This window comes from Phymastichus coffea, unplaced genomic scaffold (assembly GCF_024137745.1).
Source record: "Phymastichus coffea isolate CEN01 unplaced genomic scaffold, Cenicafe_Pcof_1.1 PCOF00011, whole genome shotgun sequence".
NCBI lineage: Eukaryota > Metazoa > Arthropoda > Insecta > Hymenoptera > Eulophidae > Phymastichus > Phymastichus coffea.
The window spans coordinates 7,071,613-7,083,653 of NW_026706822.1; the positions used below are offsets into that span (position 1 = coordinate 7,071,613).

The 12,041-nt window shown below is 36.5% G+C and overlaps 1 protein-coding gene across 4 annotated transcripts in view; it reads right to left on the minus strand.

Moving 5' to 3' along the window:
• Positions 1 to 487: 487 nt before the first annotated feature.
• The window catches only part of LOC131672074 (potassium voltage-gated channel unc-103), a 1,608,120-nt gene continuing 1,596,566 nt past the window's right edge, over positions 488 to 12,041 (minus strand). For all 4 annotated transcript variants that reach the window (XM_058949027.1, XM_058949035.1, XM_058949044.1 and 1 more), the window contains one exon: positions 488 to 966. In XM_058949027.1, the coding sequence (XP_058805010.1) occupies positions 591 to 966 (376 nt within the window). In that variant the 3' untranslated portion in view covers positions 488 to 590. The remainder of the gene's footprint in view (positions 967 to 12,041) is intronic.

Below are 12,041 nucleotides of genomic sequence, written 5' to 3' on the forward strand. Positions count from 1 at the left end.
TGCCACCCTCAAAGCGGAAAAGTGTCAACGACACACATACACTAACTGTAGAGAAGAGGGAAATAAACTCGCATGTGATACTGATTATAATTTCGCGTTAGTAACAACTTGGTTGACTGACTCCCGTTCCCTCCTGCTCTCCGGTTGACGAGTTTGAACGTTTCGACAATCCCGCGCGCTCTTCGATGCGATCGCGCGCATAAATAAAAAGACGGAGCACCGATCCCGTTACAGATTGTATATTTTTGTTTGTTAATAAAAATCTGAGAAGTTAACAATTATTGACGAAACGTCATCAGTACAATAAAGCGAGTGCTGTGTATATATTTTATTAAGAGCTTACTATCACATCTTTGTATATTACTTTTATTTACGACTATGAAGATCTACCATTTGAAGATCAGTAATTAATATTTTGTTTTTTAACAAGTGACTTATTCGACTAAAAATAATATGATTTTATTTAAAAATCAGTTAATAAGGTTAACATAATTGTAAATTTGAATATTCGTTCCCTTAAGTACAAATACAAATACATTATTATATAATTGATTAATGTGCGGTAAAGTTATTGTTTCATTATTTTCAAACTAACTTAGACTCAGATAATCTTGATCAAGTTCATCAAGTGATTCAAGTCTTGCAATTGGCGCTGTATTTAATGGATCTTCTCCATAAATATCTTCGTTACTATAGGATAGGGATGCGCATTTTGGTTTCTGTTGCACGTGATTTAAATTCACAAACGTCTCTTCTTTAAGTGTATTCGGGGTACAAATAACACTGAGTTGCAATAAGTCATTTGATTCATTTTTCACTACTGATTTCGGTATTATAGTGATGGCAGTTGGTCGAGAACCCATTCTGGACAGAAAATGTTGTTGCTGCTCCAATTCAATAGCAAGGGAATAATTGTTCAACTCATCAGCTTTATTGGCGTCCGAAAATTTGTTGCAAAAACTGCATCTACACAGAAAATAAAAATTAAATGTTACATTAGTAAACTTGCCTAAACTCAAAAAGAGAAAGCGACATTGCTAATAATAGTAAAAATAAGAAAATAGATTATCTACATTATAAATTTGGTAAAATAATGGAAAATTTTTATAAAATAATTCTTTAGAATATAATAAAAAATCTCATATCAAGTAGATTCAACTTTTATACGTATATGACTGTGATCGTGAATCATCGACAGATGAGTAGACCTGCCGGGGATATTTGTCTTATGCACAATAAGATGGTAATTCGTACAAAAGTCTTCCATTTTTAGAGAATAGCTCTTATTATCCCAACATGGAATTAAAGCAGTGAAATGTAAAACACTTTTGATGAAACGACATGCTCAGTATATGTACGAGGTCTGTCCGGAAAGTATCGGGCCTACGTTTATATCTTCGCGCCATAGTGTTCGAGCGACCTCTACCAGACAGAAACGTCAACAGTAAAGCCTCACGAATCTATTGATTATTTACTGACACCTGCCAGACGTATAGTTCATACGCAGCGTGTCTTTGTTTACAGTGCCTTTTTCGTGTTCGTCGGATTTTGATATTGTCAAAAATGATTGAAAAACAAGATCAACGAATTTGCATCAAATTTTGCTTTCAACTCGGAAAAACGAGTTCGGAAACTATTTAAATGATGGAAAAGGCCTTCGGAAGCGAGTGTATGAGCAAAACACGAATAAAAGAGTGGTATAAACGGTTCAAGGATGGTCGCACTTCTGTCGATAGTGATTCTCGTTCCAGACGACCTTCGACGACAAAAACCGCAGATAATATTGAGCAGGTGTGACTTGCAATCGAAAAAGATCATCGTATTACTGTGCGAGAACTAGAAGAAGACCTTGGGATACCAAAAACTATCATTTCAGAAATTTTAACCGAAAATTTAGGAATGAAACGCGTGTGTGCGAAATTCATCCCAAAATTACTCACAGCAGAGCAGAAGAACATTCGTTTAGAAATCGCTCTGAACAATCCGGAAATGGTTAATAATGATGATAATGCGCTTAGAAAAGTTATTACAGGTGATGAATCATGGGTTTATGGTTATGATCCTGAAACAAAATAACAATCTTCACAGTGGAAGCATTCTGAATCGCCAAGACCAAAAAATGCACGTCAAAGTCGGAGCAATGTTAAGTCAATGTTGATTGTTTTTTTCGATTGTGAAGGTGTTGTACATCACGAATATGCACCAACAGGTCAACCAATCCATAAAGAATACTACATTCAAATTTTGAAACGTTTGCGTGATGCAGTAAGAAGAAAACGGCCGCACTTTTGGAAAAGTGGTGACTGGCTTCTTCATCACGATAATGCGCCAGCGCATTCATCCAATCTTGTGCAGCAGTTTTTGAGCAAACACAATATCGCATTGCTTCGACAACCTCCATACAGTCCAGACATAGCCTCTTGTAACTTTTGGCTGTTTCCAAAACTAAAACAACCACTCAAAGGACACTGATTCGATGACAAAACAACGGTTGAAAACAATGCGACAGGTGTACTTAAGGCTATCCCTAAAAATGAGTTCCAGGACTGTTTTGAAAAGTGGAAACATCGATGGAACCGTGTTATTCAATCAAGTGGGGATTACTTTGAAGGATGCCACCCACCAGATGATAAAGAATAACGCTAGAACGAAAATATAAAGGTAGGCCCGATACTTTCCGGACATACCTCGTACTAGGGATGTGCAACTGTATTCTATTAATGGAAGCATTCGATTATTTGAAGAGAAAAATCGATTATTTGTCGATTATTTTGAAGCTCGATTATAGTTGAATCGATTATTTTTTGGCTCATAATCGAATGAAACTATCTGTGGCGTGCGCATGCGTTTCATAAAGCCGCGAAGTAACATTTTTATTATTATGAAAAGTACTTTCTTTGATCGTTTTGCGTTTTGATCATTCGTAGAGATACTAAAAGATAGAAAGAAAACCTCCATAATCGATCATGGAAAATCCAGGGGAGCATGTGATTAATGTTGTTCATTATCATGGACATAAGTAATGGAATTATAACTGTTTTACTTATAATACATTAGATTGGGCCGAGTTAACCTCAAATCTTGAGTTTTTTCCAAATTAATGCGTTCGAAAATGAAATCGATACGTATTTATTTTTATGATTTGTATAGAAGCGACGGATCCCAGAAGATTTACGATTTATTTCCAACGTGATGGTGACAATCCCATTCGCATCAGTAACCTCAATGTTCGGGATTACTTGTTATTGAAAAACAATAATGCACAAGCCCATTATTATTGTACCATCCAATTTGCTCCTATGAGAATCGATCGACTTTGAAGATCGCTAGTCGATGTGGAGTAGTTAGTCTTTTTCATTTTTTTCACGATCAATAAATATAATCAATTTATCATACTAAAATTATTTATGTATTTACAGCATATTAATCTACGATTCCGAAGAAGATTGATCAAATAATCAGGAAATAAAAAAACTGTATAAAATTAAAATAAATAATATATATGTAGTGTCTAAACATATCGTTTTTATTATTTACAACACAAATCTCACATTTTTATATTTTCGACGTTTTAATTAACCCTCGTGTTGAGTGTTCAAACATGACTCTGCAGTTGAATTATTCCACGCATGCGCGGTCAACACGTTCTTTGGAGTCTTTCGAGTTTCGCTACTGAAATGTAAAATAAGCGCCTTTTTCTATCGCTCTTATCTTCATCAATCTCATCAATTATCATCACTATTTATTAATACGCTTCTCAACTCCTTTTTAATTCAAAATTCAAGATATTAATTGAAAAATGTCTGGTTTTTTTGGTGATCCAGGAGGACAACAAGAACAAGGTAAGATGATTATCACGGAAATTTTGTTTTGTGTTGTGAAAAGTGAGGTTAGGCATTCAAGATATTCTATATTTATAATGTTTTCATTTTGTAGAACCAAGAAGAATATCTATTTGGTTGAAGATTGATGACAATGCAATACAAAAAATTGACAATTTATCTACTGGCACTTACGCAAGAATGAGAAGTAACGTGAAATAAGTCAGCTTTGGTCTATTACATCGTAACATACATTTTTCGTTTACATTCAACTTTAGACTGATATAAGCTTATGGGAGGGACAAACTGCAAATTATATATAAAAGTATAAAAGTGCACAAATTTAGTTAAAATTCTGTAATTTGCAGATTCCAATGAAGGAGTCCTTGAATTCATCCGAGAAAATGGAATTTCTAATATGAATGAACAAATAAGGTGTGTCTATAAATCCCTGGATGGAGTACATTTTTATAAGGTCGCTGACTCCACTTCAAATAAAATCCTGCCTGACTGCATCTGTGATGAATGCATAGATCCACATGTTGTTAGATCTATGTCAGCAAATGGTAAAATACACAAATAATAGAATAATATGAATGAAATTAAAAAAAAAATCTTTCTATTGTAGCGAAGTACAACTTTTGGTTTAGACTCAATGATCACGATGACGAAATCGTGGAAGATTTGACCTACGATGACTACAAAAAATTGAAAAGTTAGCCAGATTATTCTTAAACTAGGGAATAAATTGAATTCTTTCTATAATTATTATTAGTCATTAAAACTAAATTTCTGTTTCAGATTACAATGAAGAGGCTGCAGCGTTCGTCAAAGACAATCTTCTGCATACCTTTGATCTACACGAAAAATCGTTGATTTGTTCCGATCTATTGATGGAATTGTTTTTCAGCAAATATTGGTGCCAAAAGAATCTTAAATTGAAGATGGAGGTTTGAAGAGCTTATTGGGCCTGATTTTAAATGTTTACGATGTTGTATATTGTAATTGATCTTTATGGTAGCTGAAGGTAATTGTTCATTTATTTTTATACTTAGATAATTCTGACAAGAGCTGTTACAAGGAACGTCTCCATGCATTCCGCTATAATGATGAAACTGTCAAATCAAATTCAGTTGACAGTTGTGATGATGCGTCATCACAAGAAAAATATACACTACCTGTGCTAGCCCCGCTTCGGCTAGAAAATGCGACCGAACAGCTACTGCCGCATGCACCCGCCCACGCACGTCCAGATCTCGCGACCTATGGTCCCCCGAAGTCTCCCTGACCGATGCGCACGATCCTTACGCCCGCGTACAACCCCTCGTGCACTACCGACCTGGTCCGACACTCCCCCAGGAAACTGAAAGCCCTTAAAGATTCCAGCCGCGATCAGCTGATCGCAAGCCCCCGTTAACTGAGGCAGATCTGGCTAGACTAGAGTAGGGGCAACCGAGCGCGTGAAAGCGAGCGAGACCGCCGATACGAGACCGATCGGATGCGAGTGAGAGGAATCGGCAAGACCAACGAGCAATAAATAAACAAGGATAGGCAAACGACGCTAACTGACCAGCCAATCGTTATCGGCTTAGGGGTAGTTAGACTAATAGAACGAAACCGACGCTATCTTCGTAGCCAGTAGGGAAATTAGGCGCCAAGGCTTGACCAATGAATAAATTACGCGCGTGAAAAATACCGATATAGACGGCGCTGACACCCGGCTTAGCAACAGGTTAACCAATCATTTAACTGCTATGGGGAAGTGAGTTAAGAGAAGCGGCGCGTCGCCGAAAAACGGCGCACCAGTACCCGCTGAACTCTGCTGCCGACCAGTGCGCCGCTGAGCCCTGGAGCCGACCAGGGAATTTCTGCGCGAGTGCAGCGAGTAAGAGTGAGAATTAGTGAGCATTAGTGAGCATTAGTGAGTATTAGCAGAGCATCAGCATTAGCATTAGCAGAGCATCAGCCTTAGCAGAGCATCAGCCTTAGCAGAGCACCAGCATTAGCATTAGCAGAGCATCAGCATTAGCATTAGCAGAGCATGTGTGCCGAGTTAGTGTCTCGTATATCGGTTTTGTCGGTCAATTTTCCCATTTTTCGCCCTTTTTTCCGCGAGTGTTAGTGGCTTTTCCTACTGCGTGTATATGCTCGGCCGCCTCGCATTTTCGTCGCGTTTAAACTCGTTTCTCTTCTATTTTCTGCTCCTTCGCTCTTGTATGGTCGATTCGGGGGTAGAAAACTCGCCTATTTTTCATTGTGTCATTTTCGCGTGTCATTCATCGGATCGCGGATTCTCGCCGTTTTTCATTCCGTGGCGGTGCTGGTGCGTGATAGTGTGCGTGCACTCCTCAGTTTTTTTTTTCATCAGCTGTTGTTGCCGTTGATTAGCTCCTATCGGATCATGTGGCCGGTTTGAATCATCGTTTTTCCGGGCATAGTTGGGCCGATTTTCGTGAAACAAAGTGTTTCGGTTTCTTTGTTTATTTGTTTAATTTATTCATGAAGTCACGTGGTGATTAAAGATTTGGTATCCTATTTAGTGGTGATGCACTGCATCACATAGCTTACACGTAGATTTCACTACTAGCGTAACCCAAAGACAATGACGTTGACGTGGTAAAATTATGTCTTCTTCGGGGTGTTTATTTATAGTGAGTTATCTCACTTCTTACTGTCATTCAGAGTTTTAGTACACACAGGTTCTTATTAGGCAAATGGTACTCTTCTTTTGTTTATCTTGTCCAATTGTTTTATGTTTTTCCTGTTTCTTTTTTTTTCAATATCATGAATGTAACTTTTAGCTATTGACATAGCAAATTCTTTAGCTTCAATTTTCTTTTCACTATCATCGGCAGCATTGAATATTAAAACTGCATTTTTAATTGCTGCTTGGATAAGTCTAATGAAAATGGCCTACATACGGGGCAAATTCGCCCAGCGCGAATCGCCACCTATCAACTGGTAGCAGAGCGTGGTTAGCTCAGGCTTCTGTCTTTCTTTTCTTTCGCGTCGAAAATTTTGGATAATTTTTAAATTAAAAACATATACAGGGTGTTCCAGACCACCCGTACACCCCCTCTAGAATCCAAAATAATGGATTAATCAAAAACTGCTTCAGACAAAAGTTGCTGGGCTTCGAGGGGGACATATCCGTACGACCTTGGCTTTGACCTTGGAGCTCATGTTCAAGGTCATTTCAAGGTCAACTTTGTTTTTTTAAATAGGAACCCCCAATTTTGACCCCGGATTCGGAAAGAGCGGGAAATTTTACGTCCAAAACGGTATTTTTAAATTTTTTTTCATGGCCTTGAGAAGGTCGATTTAAGGTCAAATGCTTGAAAAACTGCCTAAAAGCGTTTTTTTAATTTTTAAGATATCGAAAAATGACCTCTACAAAATTTGTTCAGAACAGAGTGGGCCACCCAATGCACCAAAAACCTTTGACCTTTAACCTCATTTTGAAGGTCATTTCAAGGTCGAAGTGTTTTTTGTAATGGAAACACCTCTTTTTGACCCCGGATTCGCACATAGCGCGAAACTCAATACAATACCTTATCCAAACGTCGGATTTCGCGCTATGTGCGTATCCGGGGTTAAAAAGAGGGATTTCCATTACAAAAAACACTTCGACCTTGAAATGACCTTCAAAATGAGGTTAAAGGTCAAAGGTTTTTGGTGCATTGGGTGGCCCACTCTGTTCTGAACAAATTTTGTAGAGGTCATTTTTCGATATCTTAAAAATTAAAAAAACGCTTTTAGGCAGTTTTTCAAGCATTTGACCTTAAATCGACCTTCTCAAGGCCATGAAAAAAAATTTAAAAATACCGTTTTGGTCGTAAAATTTCCCGCTCTTTCCGAATCCGGGGTCAAAATTGGAGGTTCCTATTTAAAAAAACAAAGTTGACCTTGAAATGACCTTGAACATGACCTCCAAGGTCAAAGCCAAGGTCGTACGGATATGTCCCCCTCGAAGCCCAGCAACTTTTGTCTGAAGCAGTTTTTGATTAATCCATTATTTTGGATTCTAGACGGGGTGTACGGGTGGTCTGGAACACCCTGTATATTTCTATGAGTTAAATCTAAGGGGGATTACTTACATTATTCTTTCATTATTATTACTTCATATATTATATATTATTTTATTTCCATACGATATCTATGATAATTTGTATTTAATTGTAATCACGATTAAATATAAATATTTAATTTATGATTACGTACTTTTGTCTAAAAAAAATTACAACTATTTCTTTCCGTGTGTTACACGATACGGCTGAGTAAGACGATTATCTCTAGGCGGGCTAAAGTTACGCCGGAGACGAAAATTGTTTTTCTCGTTCACACGTTCCAGCGCATAGAAATTCGGTGGAGTTTTATTTTTTGGCGGTCGCGTAAACGTAATTAGACCTTTCGCTTATAAAATCTGGTGGATTTTCTTACGTTTCTATATTTTCTGTCTACTCGGCCGAGTGGAGTTGGCAACGTCATTTTTTTTTTAATATGCGAAATTAAACACGGCTTAACAAAAATTGACTATTATCTTACGTACAATTGTAGCATCCGAAATATGATGTGCGCGCTTGCAAACGTTTCTTTTTGCGAGATAATCGGAATCTGTTTTTTTCCCCCTTCTTCGTTATTTTGTGTCCGTCACATTAAATGATTAATATTTTTATATTATTCTTTGTTGACATTTTCTTCAATTATCTTTATTTTTATTATATTTATTTGATAATATACAATACGATATAAATTATTAAATATAATTGGTATCTATTAGTAACTACTTAAGGAATTTAGAAAAAATTAAAATTTTGTCGGATATTATTATTATTATTTTTTTAATTTTTATTACCCATAATGGCCGATAATAAATTTTCATATTGTCGTCCCAACGCTTTTTTTTTATTATCCCAAAAGGGACACTGGGCCATAAATTATCCATGAAGCGCCGCGGGAGAAAGTTTAGTGAGGGTAATAGAACCTTTTTTTGTTTTGTTGTTTTTTTTGTATCTTTTCTTTTTTTTCTGTCTCTGCTCTGTATTAAAAGAAAATAAAATACGAGTGTACGCTAGCCTATAAGTGAAATAGCGACTGAAGCGGCTACTTTGCAGCTACTGACTAGCATGTCAGCCAGCTTTACGTTACAGAATATTGTACAAGGAGTTACCGACTTCGACGGAAAAAATGTGCCGCTTAAGGATTTCATTCAAGACATTCGTAATGGAAGGGCGCTGATATCGGACAGACAAGAATAGAATTTTATTCATCTAATTATCGCTAAATTTTGAGGACTCGCGCACTATTGCATTTATGGAAAATCCATCAAAGCAGTCGATGATCTGATCAAGATTTTGAAGAAGCGTTTTGCACTCTGCAAGCACTTTGCGTTGTGATGTTCGTATCACTTATAAATAAAATAATTCGAACTCTCGTAATCTAGCTAATGAGTAAGAATTTGTTTCCAATGATTTTACTCTAATTGTCAAGAAAATAGATAAATAAATCAAATGTAATAAATAAGTAAATCAAATATACATAAGTAAGTGCAATATTTCGAGGAAAGTCAGACAATGCCCTAGTTTCTTATGGTGCGAATTGTCCCATAAGCAGAGCTAAAGTCTTTCTTTGATAGGATATAATGCCGCCCAAGTTTCTTATAGCGCGAGATGTTCTATAAGTCGAGCTCAAATTATAAGGAAAGGATAGTCTTGCTTAGTTAATCACAATGAGAGAAAGAACTTAGGTATTAATCCAAGTTTATTCAGACTCATGCGCTCACCTTGCAAGGCTAGAAGTGAATGCTAGCCTGTGCAAAGGTGGCCCTATTTATACATAGATTTTCCCGCTTATTTTTGCAGGAGAGATTTCATCGAAAATTCGAGAGACATTCGCGAATTTTGAGAAATGAGTTTTTTTAATTTACAAGTAAATAACCATTAATATTAAGTTTTTAACACATGTAAACTTTACAGAATGTGTTATTTGTTGATTTTATACAATATACAATTATCGCCAATAGTGTCGTCAAAAGTTATTAACTAATAAAGTTAATTAACGTGATATTACAATATTTACAATAGAAAATTATTAAATTTTCATATAACTTTATAGTTGATTAATTTTGGAAGTATTTTCCAAAATTAATTATTTAAATTAATTAATAACATTTGAATTATGACTAATTTTTCATATTTGTAACGGTTTTTTCTAATCTTAATATGCAATTATTAGATTAATTATCTAAGATTTCTAAATTATAAAGTTATCATTATCAAGTATTAACTTAATATTTTCGTTCTATATATATCTTATTGTTTAAATAAATTATTAATTGTTTATTTATTAATAACAGTTATTATTCAGCTGTTATTAATGAAACCAATTCTTACTCATGTTCTATGCTTTTTCATTTTGCATATGAATTATTTATATTTTTCTAATATTTCATATGTTAATAAATAAATCAACTTTGCATATTGATATTCATCATTATTTCATAATTGAATGAGATTTTTGTTATAATATTATGAATCTACATGCTAAAATCTATATAATCGATACTTTGTTACATTAAAATTATCTATAATTAACATATTTTTCTTAATATCCTAAATCATTATATCTATGTCTATTACTTTGTGACGTCACGCTGTTTATTTTGATTCGACTCTTATTTGTATACAGTCGCGTAAACAGTGAGGTAGCGCCGCTTAATGTATTGTTTTGAATAAACAAATAGATACGTTAGACTAGTTGCAGTCATTCAGTGATTTAATAAATAGCTCATATATAGGACCGTTAGAGCGTACTATGATTCTAAAATTCATTGTTTACGCATGAAGCAAGGGGGCTTGGTTGGTGATTTCCTTGATAGGATCAACATTCTGCTAAACTGCGCGTAGAATACGTTGAAGGAAGAGCTCGGAGAAAACTTCACCAAGGCAATGATGACTCCGATACGGAATTCAACTATAAAAATCTTTATAGACGGATTGCCAAAGGGAATCGGGGATCTAATCGATATTAAGCAGCCCAAAACCCTGAAGGATGCGTATAAAGAAGCACTTCGCATAGAAACAAGGAATAAATCAAGAGCAAGGCATGACGAGCCAAACTTTAATAAATGGACGAGTTTACTGCGTAGTCTTAACGTAAATTTTGTACAAGATCAACAAAACGATCAAGAAGAGCAATACGAAGATGAGTGGGATGAATTACCCGTGGAAGTTCAGTAGTTGTTGGTGCAGCGAAATAATGGACAACAATCATACGTAAATAATTAGAATAACCAAGGTCAACAGCAGAATCGACCTCAAGGACTGAGGCAGTGTTATGGACCATTCTCTTTTTTTTGTGCAACCGTATACTTGATTAGACTCTCGCTTTCGGGAGTCCCACTCGTGTGCGCACTTTGGCGGGAGCGAGTGGGAGACGCTGAGCATGCTGCTGCGGTATGCCGCGACAGCATGCTGCACTCAGCATCCTAATCTAAAAATTGGTAGCAGAGCAAGGTTTTTCAGGCTTTTATCTTTTCTCTTTTCTTTCGCGTTAATAAAAATTTTTTATGAATTAGACCATTTCATAAAATTAGAATACGTATTGTGACGGTAAACTTTTTGTTTGCGCTATCGTCTCAATCCCGTAACTGACTACGAGGGCAGCACCTACCGGCCGAAAAAACGAAAAATGGAAACTCGGTACGAGACGGGACGGAACGCGCGCGAAGGTTAAAGAACCAGTCGAGGATTAGCAATCCGAACATCCAGCTGTATACAAGAGCAAGAGTCAAACACGAGCTTTCAAAGAGTGCGGAAGAGATCCAGCTAACACTTTTTATCGAAGCTTATATCTTTGTCGCTGCCGTTTGGAGTGTGTGTGTGTGGGTGTGAAGTTTCGTCATCGTAGGCGATCCCGTGGGCGCGGATTCCTTCTTACGAATAACCTGAGATATCGAAAGCGGCAATATGGACCTCCCCCCCCCTCCTGATAGTACGACTGTGTATTTAGGTAAGCTGGCCAGCTTAACATCGCGATGTCTAATGTACAACCGCGCTTAATTGCTATTCCTTCGTACCGGCGATTCTGTAAAAAAAATCGGTAGCGTAAACTAACTTTGCGAACAAAGAACTGCGGACTTTCTAGCGATGCATGTTATTGTCGAGCGCGCCGAATAAACATAAACACGTGGGCCAAGCGTCTTGTAGAGTTAACGGAAAA